The sequence below is a fragment of the Eschrichtius robustus genome, chromosome 3 (assembly GCF_028021215.1).
Source record: "Eschrichtius robustus isolate mEscRob2 chromosome 3, mEscRob2.pri, whole genome shotgun sequence".
NCBI lineage: Eukaryota > Metazoa > Chordata > Mammalia > Artiodactyla > Eschrichtiidae > Eschrichtius > Eschrichtius robustus.
Window position 1 is genome coordinate 58,251,299 of NC_090826.1, and position 16,482 is coordinate 58,267,780.

General features: G+C 36.3%; 1 protein-coding gene across 1 annotated transcript in view; it reads left to right on the forward strand.

Moving 5' to 3' along the window:
* The first annotated feature begins 257 nt into the window (after nucleotides 1-257).
* Nucleotides 258-16,482, forward strand: part of IL23R (interleukin 23 receptor) — a 52,567-nt gene continuing 36,342 nt past the window's right edge. The window contains exons 1-3 of the mRNA XM_068538006.1: nucleotides 258-327; nucleotides 3,255-3,551; nucleotides 10,270-10,393. Coding sequence (XP_068394107.1) covers nucleotides 258-327; nucleotides 3,255-3,551; nucleotides 10,270-10,393 — 491 coding nt within the window. The remainder of the gene's footprint in view (nucleotides 328-3,254; nucleotides 3,552-10,269; nucleotides 10,394-16,482) is intronic.

Consider the following 16,482-nt stretch of genomic DNA (forward strand, 5'->3'; position numbering starts at 1 on the left):
TTTTGCTTTACTCCTCCACCTGTATTATACCTCCTCACACTCCAGTAACTCGTCTTTGCCCTGTTTCCTTCACCTCCCCCTTCCTTCCTTCTTTCCTTCCTTTTTTTCTTCCTAATTAAAGATTCTCATCAAAAACAACTGTTAGAAAAAGTGTTATCCTTTTAGTATTTTATTGTTATTTTATTAAAATATTACAATTTAAACATTTTTCATATTTTTTCTAGAGGGCGACAAAGAGCTTTTTCCTGCTTTCAGGCATGAATCAGGTCACAATTCAATGGGACGTGGCAATAGCTCTTTACATCTTCTTCAATTGGTGTCATGGAGGTACAGTATTTTGAGTACCCATTGCTATTTTTTATTCAGATAAAATATTGAGTGTTTATGATGTTCATGGCATTATGCTAGGATCTCTGAAGAATAAAAACTTATTATATTCAAAAAAATTATATGCACATAAAATCATGTGGAATGAAATAAAGTCCAACCTGCCTCCTAATGCAGTATTCATTTATCAAGCATCCTAACAGACAGACGTCTAATTCTTATACCAACATTTCCACGAAAGAGCTTATTATTTTGAGTTGGCATATTCTATCTTTGAACAAATTTAACTTATACGATAACTCATCAAACATTTCAACTTAATTCAATTCCACAAACCATTTATTGACGGTTACCGCATGTCAGGTGCTGTGCTAAGCCTTGTATTCCTTTGTGCAGTAGTATTATGTGCTATTATTATTCCTATTTTGTAATTCACATAAACATCTGGCATTATGACAAAGGCACACACAGATTTTAGGAGTCCAGGAGGGAGATCATCAGAAGTTCAGGCAGGGCAGCCATCAGCATTTGAGAGTTTCTGCATAGCATCCTGGGCAGGTGACAGGGATTCATTTACTAGGAGATAAGCAACACCAAGGCAGGGTTCTAGACCTTGAAGGAAGCTTTGCAAATCATGCAAGTTACTCAGAATAGTGACAAAAGCAAAACTGTCTTCTGTAGGTTGGGACACATTATATTAGAGATATAGAAGTAGTCCCACCTCGAGAACTAGAATCCTTCCAGCAGGATATTGGACACTTCCAGAGTCAGACCAACAGCTATCCAAGAAGATTTAGTAAAAATAAGACACCAGCTACTTTTTCCAGCTTCTGGAAATATGCAAATGATAAGTAGGACTTCTGTTTATATATCCAAGTGATTAATATAAAGCATAGAGAAATAAGACAAGCCCGTGTCATGTGGCAATAGAGACCTACCAGCTGTCCATTAAAAATTATTTTATATATTATTGTTCAATCTGCTATGAATATTTTTAATATCATCCAGACTATCTTTTCCACGTTTTCTACTAGAACAATATTTTACCCCTTTTTAATAGCTTTGCTGAATAAAAAATATACTATGTTTAGCATTCCTCTGACCAATCTAAAAAAAAGAAATTAATGTTTTATATGACTTATTTTAACATATTAAAAAAGAGAAATTGACAATTTTTCATATGACTTATTCTTATATAATCCATGTTGATTCCTGCCAATTACTGATTTTTTTCTATGTACTGAAAAATTATCAACTTACTAATTCATTCTTGAATGTTGTGAAGCTCAGTGGTCCAGTGTTTCTGGGGTTCTTCTTCATTCCACTTTTGAAAACCAGGAGAATATTTGTCCAAATCTGAAGTCTTCTGACATTTTTGATATTTTCTGTGTATCCTCAAACACTACTTGTAATGGTTTCATGAAAGTATTCACATATTTTTTAAGGTGCTCAAGATGCAGTTTGTCTGAACTTGAATTGTTGAACTTATTTAAAGCAGTCAGATGCTTTCTTAAAACTTCTTTTCATGTCTTTGCCTTCAATTCCCTATTGATAATGATGGAATTATTTTTATCATTACTTCAACATTTAAATATTTATAACTTATATGTAAATGTTCATTACATAAATGGCCATATTCAATTACGTTTATATTATAAAAAAGTTAATTCTTTAAGCTTTGAATTCCAAAGATAAGAACTTTTTTTTTTTTTAATAAATTTATTTTATTTATTTATTTATTTTTGGCTGCGTTGGGTCTTCATCGCTGCATGTGGGCTTTCTCTAGTTGCGGCGAGCGGGGGCTACTCTTCATTGCAGTGCACGGGCTTCTCACTGCAGTGGCTTCTATTGTTGCAGAGCACGGGCTCTAGGTGTGCGGGCTTCAGTAGTTGTGGCTCTCGGGCTCTAGAGCACAGGCTCAGTAGTTGTGGCGCACGGGCTTAGTTGCTCCGTGGCATGTGGGATCTTCCCGGACCATGACTCGAACCCGTGTCCCCTGCATTGTCAGGCGGATTTTTAACCACTGCGCCACCAGGGAAGCCCCCAAAGATAAGAACTTTTAACTGACCTTTAATTATCACTATTTTGATAAGGTTTTAAGATACTCTGATACAGGTATTTCCAGAAAAAGCCTACAATAAATTTTCCTTGATGTGAATTTAATTTAATTGATATTGCATTGCATTGTCATTCAAGTTTATGAAAATGACTTTAAATTATTGTCTTTTGGTTATAAAAATAATGTTATTATGTAATTTTTAAAACACAAAATATACAATTAAAAATAAAAAATTACTCTAAAACACAGAGATTATCATTGTTAATATCTTCGTGTATTTCTCTTTAATTCATTCATCTAGTTATTTTTAACATTGAGCCTCCATTAAATATGTTGTTTTGAAACTTGCTTTTCAACTTAAAAATGATGAATTTTAAGTGGTTGTCAAGCAATAAATTTTCGCAATTAGTAAGAGTATGATTTTACTCATTAAACTCATAGTTTTCTGTTAAAAGTAACTTTTATAAAAGAATGAAAGATTGACTGAGTAGCTGGTGAATGGGGCTTGGATTCTGCAGTGCCAATTCTTATTCCTAATGTTACCTTTGAAAAATCAGGTAGACTCACAATGTCTCAGTCCTCACCTTTAAAATAGGAGAGCTAATCATATTTGCTCTTTAGACAGCTAGAGAAACTTAAAGGCTGAAAGCTGACTCTAGTCTTGTGTCATGCTGCCGAACATCAATAGAACATGGTAAAAACACACTTTGATAAACTAAACAAATGATACTCTGAGTCCTAAAACTCTTTTCCAATGGAAATTATTCAATTAATCGAAAAAAATTTTTAAATGCAATAGCACATTCTTCTGAATCTCTGGTTTTAATGCTTTACATGGAATTTTAAATTTTATCTATTTGTTTTCCAGGAATTACAAATATAAACTGCTCTGGACACATCTGGGTAGAACCAGCCACAATTTTTAAGATGGGTATGAATATGTCTATATATTGCCAAGCAGCAATTAAGAACTGCCAACCAAGGAAACTTTATTTTTATAAAAATGGCATCAAAGAAAGATTTCAAATCACAAGAATTAATAAAACAACGGCTCGCCTTTGGTATAACAACTTTCTGGAGCCACAAGCCTTTATATACTGTACTGCTGAATGTCCCGGATATTTTCAAGAGACACTGATATGTGGAAAAGACATTTCTTCTGGATGTAAGTGTTGAGGTGCATTCAAAATCCAAATGAAAGTTAGTCTAACAATTAACTGGTAATTACCAATCTTGTCTAAAAATAGAGGCAAATTAATATAGTTCACTTCTTCTATTAGTTTAATGTAGGAGTTGCAAATTCAAATGTCTCCAGGGGCCAGGTTGGTGAAATGTGTGAGTTAAGGAGGCTGGTGGGATCCGTGCAGAGAGGAAAGCACAGAGATGGTCTACTGGGCTCAGCCACTGCCCAGCTTCAGCATCTATGAGGACCCAGTGTCCCTAGATCTTTGGACACTTCAAAAGAAGACAGAAGTGTAAATTTTCAATGTGAACTCTACAAACTTTAAATGTTTGTATGCCAATGCATTCAAAAAATAATTTTTCAACACTAGTCTGGCCAAGCACAGCATATATGAAGGGCAGCATCCTCAGATTTTCACTGTTGCTCTTTTCATCTGTTTTTTACTTAACATTGTTTTCCAAACTATTCAATAATATCAACCTTGAAGCAGATTCCATTGAAAAATTTTGAGGCTAAGATTTAGGAAGGAAAAACACATTTGCAACATTAGCTTTGTGTCCCTGCTATACTTCTTACCAGCTGTGTGACCTCGGGCAAGTTGCTTAACTAGTCTGAGCCTCAATTTCATGTCTGTAAAATGAGGCTAATTATATTGGCTATCGTAAGCATCAAATTTCAATAATTTATTTGAAAGCATATTATACACTTTAAACTACAACATTAATGTGCCTAAACCCTTTTAAATGCGTCCTTTTGATAAAACATGGGGAGATTCTGATACAATTCCCTGCTCCTAATGTCACTGCCCCAATTGTGAATAATTGTGTTTGTTATTATAATTATTAAGAAAAAAATTAATTAAGTTAATTTTTTAAATATTTGGTAAGTTCAATTTGTGTTCATGGTATTCTGAAGGTGTTTAAGTTACTATAGTAATATGGGCTGGCTTGTATAATTATATATTTAATTCTTGGTTCTACTATTATGAAGGAAAAATCAGTAAGTTCAGCACAGTTTTAACCCAGAGGTTCATTCCCTACAGCATCTGGGCCCATTTTCAGTGAAAGATAGAGGGCTTTGGGTCTTTGTCATGCTCCCTTTCTCCATACTTTTGAGAATCAAATCTGATTTCTTCCTCATCTCCAGTCCTCAGCTAGACAGAGCAAGCCCACCTGGCCACCTCTACCTGCCCCTTGAGGGGATGTCTGAGAAGCAGGAGGCTTCCTTGTTCTCAAGTAAGGCTATCGTCCTGCTGGGCTCCTGATCTCTATGATTTTCAAGAGAGAAGAGCCATGGGAAGTGGTAGAGGTGAACTAAGGAAGGAAATTAGTAGGTTTTGGAGTCAAAGAAAAAACTTATGCCTTAAGATAATACTAACATGCTAAACTTGCCCTAAATTGTAGGAATTGAAACCATAAGTAGACATCTTATCTGATATCTAAGGACTTCTTAGCTTGTCCACATCCTCAGGAAACAGAAATAACCCTTCATGCTTAAATACTTTCCTATTTATTCTTTGGGGGTGTGGTGGGGTGTTGAGAGAATATTTCTTTAGAGGGCAAATGAGTAACTTTCACAGTTGTGTGGAAAGGTTAGTTTTTAATTAAAGCCAGAGTAAGAAAGGAGGCAAAAGAAGTACGCCTCCTTCCCTCTGTTGCAGTTTGGGTGACAGGTTATTGCCAACCGCTCTCCCTGTGTTGCCTGAGGCCCTCTGCCCTCAAACACAACCACCAGGTGATGTTTAGGGCCAGGGAATGGCCTTTTCTCCCCTTCTAGGACAGCATATTAGAAGCACTTATACTTTTTGCTGATGGCTGCTTAGAAAGATCACCCTTTCCACTTATTTACTTTGTGAGTTGGAACTTCTTACATAGACCTCTGGTTATGAGCGTGAAATTGTAACTACCATGTAAGGGTGTACTCAAACCCCTGGATTCAAGAACCCCTGTGTTCTCAGGCTCTGCACTCTTAGCAAACAGAACTTCCTATTTAAGTAGGTCAAGCAAAGGTTTTTGAGGGGTTTTGTGGTATTCTAGAAATCACATTGCTTTCACTGGATCACTTTGATTACAGGATATTCATCCTGTGAGCTTTACTGTGTCAACTTATCACCACTGTTCTGAACAAAATGACTGTGTATTTTTTTAAACTGGAGACAAATCATAAAAGACAAAGAGAAGATAAATGAGTCGTTGCTGTTCCTAAAAAGATATCTAAACATATTAAAAAGGTTCTGTACCTTAATGTGTAATTTGTGAAATACAAACTATTATTATCACAGTTTTCATTTTTAGCCATAATCTTAAAGACTTCCTAGATCCTTATCTGTGATTAAATGCATGCATATTATGAAAAGTATTCTATCAGAGTCACACCAATCACGGGATAAAATACTATAAGATATCTTTATTCATTTAAAAACACCAGATTAAACTATTCATGAAACAGTCATATTTCCACATAATCATTTATTTAAAAGTTGAAATATCTTTGACTTAAATTTTAACCATCTTTGATCTCTATCTGTCATTGTGTTATCCAGTAGAAGGCACTGAATATGCATCTTTAACATTGCTACTAAGTCTCATTAGTGACACAATAGGCTGGTCTGTGCGCTCCTTAGGTAAGGAATTATGGAGTGATCTTTGCCAGAAGTATTGACTTTCTTTTAATTTTAAATTCTTCTCATTGTCATTTTATTAATCAAACCAATCAAGTCATGAAATAAACTTTACTAAGTGGTTGGTATGCACCAAAAATGTGTTAAACGATAGAAATTCAGAGAAGAGGGGAATCACAGAGTGCCTTCAAGAAGCTCTCAGTAGAAAACGATACTTGGCTAAACTCTGAATTAACAAGAAACCTGGTCTGTGAATAGTGAGGGACCCAGTGGTAGGGGAGAGGTGCAATTAGTAGGAGAGAGCAGAGTGTCTTCTGCTATCTGGCTGTACAGAAGGTTTTTATCCATGGACATTGAATAACCTGGCAATGAGATCTAAAAACAATTCGGTCTTATTCTTATAATCATATTCACATTCCCTTCTTTACATAGCTTCACATTAACAAATAGTGCGTATATTTGCATGTGTGTATATAATCTATTTGCTCTTTTGCAAAGTTAATTAGTTACCAGACACTTCAGAGAGAATGCTGTGGAATAACATAGCCCAAAAGACTGACAACTGTCTTTTAGGATGGCCAAATCAGTGATACTCTGTCTGAAACCAGAGGGAAAAAATAACTTCAGCACAGATCACTGAGGGACCCCAACTCAATCAATATCCAAAATGATTTAAATTTATGTTTCCACAGCTACCTCCTTCAAGGCTCAAAGAAAACTTAAAGATTTCTTTTATCCTACTTGGAGTCCAGTTTCTCCCCATTGTAACTTGATACTACAACTCACCAAAATATTCTAAATCATTTTAGTGTGTTCTTACTGTTTGAAAACACGGTTTTTTGGTTTTTTGGTGTTTTTTTTTGAGAAGGCCAAGTTACAGTTTTATTTTTATTTTTATTTTTTTTAACATCTTTATCAGAGTATAATTGCTTTACAATGGTGTGTTAGTTTCTGTTTTATAACAAAGTAACTCAGCTGTACATATACATATATCCCCATATCTCCTCGAAAATACGTTTTTTGTTTTTTTTTAGATCATTTATTTATTTATTATTTTTGGCTGTGTTGGGTCTTCGTTTCTGTGCGAGGGCTTTCTCTAGTTGTGGCGAGTGGGGGCCACTCTTCATCGCGGTGCGCGGGCCTCTCACTGTCGTGGCCTCTCTTGTTGCGGAGCACAGGCTCCAGGCGCGCAGGCTCAGTAGTTGTGGCTCACGGATCTAGTTGCTCCGCGGCATGTGGGATCTTCCCAGACCAGGGCTCGAACCCATGTCCCCTGCATTGGCAGGCAGATTCTCAACCACTGCGCCACCAGGGAAGCCCGAAAATACGTTTTTTAATTGTAAAATCAAATTGCATTCATGTAGAAAGTTTTTAAAATTTTGGACCAACAAAAAATACCCATCATTTCTATAATCCCATAATCTCACTACTAACAGAATCCCTCTTTAATAATTTGGAATATGTCTTTCAAGTTTCAGTCTTTTTCTCTCTCCCCCTCTCTATCTCTCTGTTAGTCTCTCAAATGAGACCACTATACTATACTATTTTTTTCACTTTATCATATGGCCAGACCTTACTTACTTAATTAAACATATTTCTAGTGCCTTCCAAAGGCCATATACTTAAACTGTCTTCTACAACTTTGTTTTTGGATGCATTTTAGGAGTGTATTTTGGGGTGTTAAGGTGGTCTCCAATTCTTCCATTATTAGGAACAACACTTTAAGAGGCAAACCCTTTTTAGCCAAATATTTTTGTATATCTATGAACATTTCAATAAGGTTGCATTCCTAGATTTAAAATTGCTGGGTCGCAAGATATTACTCCCACTTTTAAAGATTGTGATATGTAAAGTGCTCTCCATGAAGGTTGTATCAATTTGCATTCCCACCAGCAGTGTGTTAGAGGATTTCCCTGAGTTCATTCCAATAATGTGGATTAACATTTTTCAAAATCCTTGTCAATTTGATAGATCTAAATGACATCTATTATTGGTTTAATTTGCAATGAGGATAAATTTTTCATATATTTATTTCTTCTTTTATAAGTAGTATTCTTGGTAGATGATTTACAGGTGAAGTGCAAGAACATATTTGTATTTAAGATAAAGCTTTGGGTATAACTTCAGGTGCATAAATGTCTGTATTTTTATTCTTTCTGAGCCCCCATTCTTTCCTTTTTTTTTTAATGGGAAAGAATTATCATTTTCTTTTTTTTTTTTTTTCCTTTTTTTTTGGGTGCACAGCGAGGCATGTGGGATCTTAGTTCCCCAAGCAGGGATCGAACCTGCGTCCCCTGAAGTGGAAGTGTGGAGTCTTAACCACTGGACCACCAGGGAAATCCCTCTTGTCATTTTTTGAGTCGTCAAGTTTCCCAGGCAGTATTGCAAATGTAGGCACAAGCTGAGAGAGCCACACCTGAAAAGTGAGCATACGGTAAACACTCAGTATTTCCATACTTCTTTTTTATCTTGATTCTTGGTAATTTATTATTGGATGATGCATCTGAAATTCCAGATGCAGTTCTATAGTTGCTGGGGTTTCACAGGCTTCAGAGGCTCCAAAGGCTCAAACAATGTCATTAGAACTCTCTCACCTTTTCTCATTTCTTGGGTTTTGTTTTCCCCTGTGTTGGCTTCATTCTTAAATAGACTGTTTCACTATGACAGCAAGATGGCCATCAACAACTCACAGCTCACATGTTACTCAGAGATAGCAGTTTCAGCGGGGGAGAAGCACCTCTTTTACAATGGCTCCAGAAGAAGATCCTTGGATAACTCTGATTGGTCATCTTGAGTCATGTGTTCATTCCCAAGGGAAATACTCTGATTAGTTAGCCTAGGTCAAGGGTACACTTCTGTGTGATTGACAGTCCTTGGCACAGGGGTGGAGTGGGGATGAGGTTGGGAGTGAGGGAGATGTCAATTCTCAAAGGGAAAGATGGTAGCAGACAAAAACTAACAATATTCCCCATAATAGGGCCACTCGGAGAAAGAGTTGAGGGCATGGGAGAAGGGTAAAAGAGAGAGAAACTAGAAATAGAATTCTGTGAATGCCAAAAATTTTTAATCTTTTTTTATTGTAGTAAAATGTACCATTTTAACTATTCTTAAGTGCACAGTTCTGTGGCATTAAGCATATTGTACATTCACATCACTGTGTAACCATCACTACCATCCATTTCCAGAACTTTTTTCATCTTGCAAACCCAAAACTCTGTACCCATTAAACAACAACTCCCCATATCCCCCATCTCCCCAGCCACCATCATTCTACTTTCAGTCTCTGTGTGTTTGACTGTTCTAGATACCACCTATAAGTGGAATCATATAGTGTTTGTACTTCCATGTCTGGCTTATTTTATTTAGCATAATGTCCTCAAGGTTCATCCATGTTGTAGCATGTCAGAATTCCCTTTCTTTTAAAGGCTCAGTAATACTCCATTGTATGTATGAACACCAGACTTTTAAAGTGGGTAGTGGAATAGGTGCTGGAGAAGTAGATAGTTGCCAGAGTAGAAGAAAAACACCATGGAGAACCCTTTCACAAGAGCCAGAGAGGTTTCAAGGTGGGAGTGACCAAAATAGCAAATGCTGCAGAGGTCAAGCTTAATGATGACTTCACAGAAATCATGGAATTCGTGGATTAGAAAGTCACAATGACCTTAACAACAGTGGTTCTGGTGGAATTGCGGGTCTGAATCTTGATTGTTTGGGGTTCAAGAGTAAATGGGAGTCGAGGAAAAAGACCAGTATAATGGACTTAAAAAAACAAAGCTATTATGAAAAGGAGAAAGATATGTTGGCAGCTGAGGGGAGACAATTTGGAGAGGAATTTTTTTTTTGGACGGGAGGAACTTGATCACCTTAGTATCCCCAAAGGAGGGGAGAATATAGTAAAGTATATGGAGGAAAGCAGCAATGTTTGAGGGCAAAGTGGGTTGCAAGGTGAGCTGGTAGGGATGGAATGGGGGAGGTGCTGTGTACCAACTGGCCTGGTTTTCCAAATAAAATGGAAAGTTTATCAACTAACTATAAAAAACTTTATGTTTCTATGCTCCTAAGTGATATATTTTGTTGCAGATCCACCAGATGTCCCTGACAAAGTAACCTGTGTCATTTATGAATATTCAGGCAACATGACTTGTACCTGGAACCCTGGGAAGCCCACCTACATAGACACCAAGTATGTGGTGTACGTGCAGAGGTAGGTTCCCTCCTAACAGTCTAACTTGAGCAATTCCACTCCAGTCCAGCCCATGCTGTGCCTCCAGCAGAGATCCAAGAGATCAACTTTAAATATTAAATGCATCCTTTTTATCACCAACTCCCTAATTATGATCAAGGAAGCTACCAAAACCCTTTTCAGGCCATTAATATTTTCACTCTGTGGGACAATGTGTTCCATAATCTTCCTACTCTTTTTACTCATTGGAGGTAATTGGGGGCAAAGGCCTAATGGGATACAGCACAGCACAGTTTTAAAAGGATCTTTGTTCAAATCCCAGCTCTATCCTCCTTCTAGGGTTTAGGCAACTTAATCTCTCCAAATTGCCATTTCTTTATCTTTAAAATGGGTTTAAAAATAAAACCTAATGCACAGGGTAATTCTAATTATTTAAGTGGAATTTGGTTTTTTAAGTGTGTATTACAGTGCCAGGTCCATAGTCAGCACTACATTCATGGAAGCTATTAGTTATTAATAATGACCCCCAAATCTTAAATTTGGTGTCTGTGTAGTCTGACCATCTTCCCTGGTTTGCCTGAGACTAAGGGAGCTATCAGGACACAGGACTTTCACTTTTAAAACTGAAAGTAATAATTGAATGAAAGTAATAATTTTCTAATTGGAGTTGAGGAGGGCTTTGTGGAAACGCTCTTTTGTTACGTTCTAACAATAACCAGACTTCAGGAGCCAGACAACCATGCAGCCAAAATCTCTTAAGTTTTATGCTTAAAGACAAATAATTGATTATAAAAGTTATATTACTTCATACTAAATTAAATTGGGAGAAATGTATCTTTAGTTTCTGCTATTCAGAAACTGCAAAATAGGAAAAGGTTGATGTGAAAAAAATCTTTTCCTTCCTGAATGTACATAGTTCAAATGTTTCACTGTTAGAGCAGTTCCTCAGAGCTACTGAGAGGCTGTCTCCTGGGCTATAGTCCTCAGTTTGGCTTGAATAAAACTCTCTTCTATACCTTAAAAAAAAAGTGTTTCACTGTTACATCTAAACTATATCCACGTATGTCAGTCTGTGTTGGACTCCTTTGCTAGTGTTAAAGATGGAAATAATACCATTAATTTGGGGGAAAAAATTGTGGGCAAACTGGGCTACCTTGGTCACCCTATCCTTGTTTTGTTTCATTTATTTTTTTTTTAAAGAATGCCTTTAGTTTTGTACAATTGATCCTTGAAAAATCCAGGGGTTGGGGTGCTGATCCCTTCGTGTAACTTTTGACTCTCCCAAAACTTAGCTACTAATAGTCTACTGTTGACCAGAAACCTTACTGATAACATAAACAGTTGACTGACATATTTTATATGTTATATGTATTATATACTGTGTTCTTACAATAAAGTAAGCTAGAAAAAAGAATATGTTATTAAGAAAATCGTAAGGAAAATACATTTATAATATTGTACTGTATTTCTTGATACTGTAAGTTAATGCTGTCTGTTTACAAGATTAATCATCTCTTAGTACCGACATCAAAAATGAAAAGATCATGTGAAAAAGAAATTCATGTTTATTTACAGGTGTCACAATTCATGCATTGATAGGGAAGAAGCAGCAATATGATTGCTTTATAATAGCCTAGTATAACTGATATGATTGCTTCATAGTAGCCTAGCCTATACACTAATGAATGAATCATTATAAAATTTTTATGGCATACAATATTGCAGTCATATTCATAATACAGCATTGGAAACTTTGTTACATATTTTTAAAAACCACTTACCTGTGATGATAGGCCGATACGCAGTTTCTCTGATTAGGAAAAACAGGCATACTGTATGATAATGTAATTCTTTGAAAGCAAAGTTATAGAACAGTAAGAAAACTAACACATTATTAATTTTATATTAAATATCACTCACTTTATGCCTATGTAAGGATAGACTAGTATCTACTAGCATCTACAAATATTTTATGCATTTATGGCATACCTAAGTTTTTCTTAATTTTTTGATATCTCTAGGCTATGCAGTTCATCTGTGAGTTTTTTCAAATTGTCGCAAATCTAAAATTTTTCCAATATATTTATTGAAAATAATCCACCTATAAGTGGACCTGAGCAGTTCAAACCCATGTTGTTCAAGGGTCAACTGTATTTGAAGTATACGTTTTTTCTAGCTCAAAATTTCACAAACTACTTTTTCTTTTATACTTAAAAAAAAAAATTATTTATTGGATTTCCACTGTTTGCCAAGCACTGGGCCAAAAGCTTTATATGTGCTACCTCATTTCATCCCTTATACAACCTTGTGTGGTACATATGATTATTTTTCCGATTTTTGTAGACAGGTGACTGAGGCCTAGCTAGGTTAGGTGATGCATCCAGGGTCACGCAGCTATGAGAGGGAGAGGTGGGATTTGAATCTGGGGTGGCCTGACTGCTTTCTTCCTAGTTTAGTCTTTTCTGCTGAAGTGGTGTGGGAACCCAGATCACAGGGCATATTTGAGAGATGCTATCCAGGTCTCATCATTATGGGAAAGAATAACCTTCCAATCTTGCTCTCTCTCTCCATCTGTTAGGTACTCAGAATAACTTTGATTAAGTGAAACATAAAAAGTAACACCTCTATGTTCAAGACATTTTGGGTAAAAACTAGACAGATTTTATGAATACATTGCTAAGCCTGGGCTTACTGGCTACATGTCATGGGCAAGAAGCTCACATCTTTCACTAAGTAGAGGTATGGTCAGGTAGCAAAGGGATGATGGAAACACTGAGACCAGTGATGGGTTGTGTTGTCAAATATATAATATACTAAGCACTGCGCTCCGTACTTCATGTGCCTTACATCTTCAATCCTCAGCTTAACCTTGTGCAGTAACTATTAGAATTGTCCCCTTTACAGAGCTTATGTTACTTCCCCTTAGACATAAGGGAGCCAGGATTCTAACAGGTGTCCAAGACTTAACCAATCCTCCTTGCCCCCTTGAGATGAAAAGAGTCCATGAGGACAAGAATCTCATTGCAAAGGCAACTTTAGGAATGTGAAAATGAAGGCAGTATGGGAGCAAACACCACAGTTTAAGCTCAAAGAAAAGTTAGATAGTGCCAGATTGACAGAGAATGCCTAGGCTTTGCTATCTCCTGGAACTTCTACTATCTCATGGACCCACTGATCTTGATTAGTTGCTTAATTCTTTTTCTTTTAATATAACAGCTTTATTGAGTATAATTCACATACCATACAATTTAAAGTGTACAATTCAATGATTTTAGTATATTCAAAGAGTTGTGCAACCATCACCACAATATTAGCACATTTTCTTCATGCCAGAAAGAAACCCCATCTCCATTAGCAGTTACTCCCCATCTCCCCTCAACCCTCCCAGCCCTAGGCGTCCTCTGTGCATTTGTCTACACTCTGGACATTTTATATAAAAGGAATCATATAATTTGTGGTATTTCATGACTAGCTTCTTTCACTTAGTGTAAGGTTTTCAAGGTTTATCCATGGTGTAGCATGTATCAGTACTTCATTCCTTTTTATGGCTGAATAATGTTCCATTATTATACGAATATATCACATTTATCCATTCATTAGTTGATGGACATTTGGGTTGTTTCCATTTTTGGGGCTACTATGAATAATGCTCTACTAACATTCATGTATAAGATTATGTATAGACATATGTTTTCATTTCTCTTGAGCATATATTGATACTTAGGAATAGAATTGCTAGGTCATATGGTAACTCAGTTTAAACTTTTGAGGAACTGCCATACTGCTTCTTTTAATTGAAGTATAGTTGATTTACAGTATTATGTTGGTTTCAGGTGTACAGCATAATGATTCAATATTTTTATAGGTCATATTCCCTTTAAAGTTATTGCAAAATAATGGCTGTGCTTCCCAGTGCTGTACAATATATTTTTGTTGCTTATTTATTTTATAAATAATAGTTTGTATCTCCTAATCTCATACTCCTATCTTGCCCCCCGCAACTAGTAACCACTAGTTTGTTTTCTGTATCCGTGAGTCTGTTTCTGTTTTGTTACATACATTTGTTTTATTTTTTAGATTCCACATATAAGTGATAACAGAGTATTTGTCTTTCTCTGTCTGACTTATTTCACTAAGCATAATACTCTCTAGGTCCATCCATGTTGTTACAAATGGCATAGTTTCATTCTTTTTTGTGTCTGAGTGATATTCCATTGTATATATATATATATACCACATCTTCTTTGTCCATTCATCCGTTGATGGATACTTAGGTTGCTTCCATATCTTGGCTATTGTAAATAATGCTGTTATGAACATTGGGATGCATGTCTCTTTTTGAATTAGTGTTTTCATTTTCTTCTGATATATACTCAGCAGTGGAATTGCTGGATCATATGGTAGTTCTATTTTTAGTTTTTTGAGGAACCTCCATACTGTTCTCCATAGTGGCTGCACCAATTTTCAATCCCATCAACAGTGTACTAGGGTTTCCTTTTCTCCACATCCTTGCCAACATTTGTTATTTGTAGACGTTTTGATAATAACCATTCTGACAGGTGTGAGGTGGTATCTCATTGTTTTGTTCTGTTTTGTTTTGGCCATGCCGCACGTCTTGTGGGATCTCAGTTCCCCGACCAGGGATTGAACCCAGGCCTTCGGCAATGAGAGCGCGTAGTCCTAACAACTGGACCGCCAGGGCCCCTCTCGTTGTTGTTTTGATTTGCATTTCTCTAATGATTAGCAATGTTGAGCATTTTTTCATGTGCCTGTTGGCTACCTGTTGGCTACCCCTAATTTCCTATTTAGTATCATAAAAATGTTCTCCTAATATTTTATGATTATTATATATCTCTTTTAAAAGCCATTAATGCATTAACAATTATATCTGTCTAAATTATTTACACATGGTTTTTGAGGGACACATCTTCTTTATCAAGTGAGGAATACTTGCAGTAGTTATGAGTACTGAAATTGTTCTCAGTACCCAAAAAGTCACTTTGAAAGTCTTAAGAATAGATTTATTAAAAGAGCAAACTGTCAGAAATATCCATTGGAAAGAGCGCAGGCTTTAGAGTTTTATGTTTGAATTCCAGTTCTGAGACTTATCAGTTAGATGTCTTTTATGGTACAAATATCTGAAAACCCAAGTGCAGTGACTTAAACAGACAAGGCCATAGTGGTAGGTAGTACGGAGCTAGCATGTTAATTCAATGATACCCCAAGGAACCAGGCTCTTTCCACTTTTCTCCTCTGCAGCCTTTAGTGTGTTGGCCTTAATCCTCAGATGCTATACATCCAGGCTTCTCATCCAAGTTTCAGGAAGGAAAGAGGTGAAGGGAAAAGGACATTCTCCCATGGACTTCCACTTGCATCTCATTGGCCAGAATTGAGTTACATGTCTACTCTGTCAGGATGGGAACCTCAGAGAGGGGTGTTATGGGTGGAGTTCAGTACTGTCATCTAATAGTATCTGCCACAATTGCTAGCTGAGGGATCTTGGTAAATTTGTTTAGCTTTGCTAAACCTCAGCCTCCTGAGAAATGAGTATAAGTAATACCATACTGAGTGTTATAAAACTTACAAGAAAGCAAATTCTAAGAAAGGGCTCACAAATTGGAAATGCTTAGAAACTGACAAAAAGGCGATGTTAGAATATTAGAACATCAGGGTGAAACTCAAGGTTGGCTCTCTAGACTTGTTTGATTTGTTCCAAAATCAAAACCTGACTGATTTGGGAGACAAGATTAATGTAAAGCCATAAAAAATGATCACTTACAGGATATTATAAACAGTAACTTTATTTACGTTATTTTCAAGTAACAGTAATTTTGGACAGATGACTATCTAGAAAGATTGTTAAACGTGCTCTAATAAGTAAGACTAATTTTCTAGCTGTTGTACATATGTCAGTAGTAAAGTCACTCATTTATTCAAACTAGAAATGTAAACCCAATGTGGGCAAGAATTTTTGTTTGTTTTGTTCATTGCTATATTGCTTGAGCCCAGGATGAGGCCTGGCGCATAGTAAGCGCTCAATAAACACTCGTTGAGTGATTATTCTGATAACTAGAAATAAACATTTCCTGCATCCTCCCTTCACAATCTAG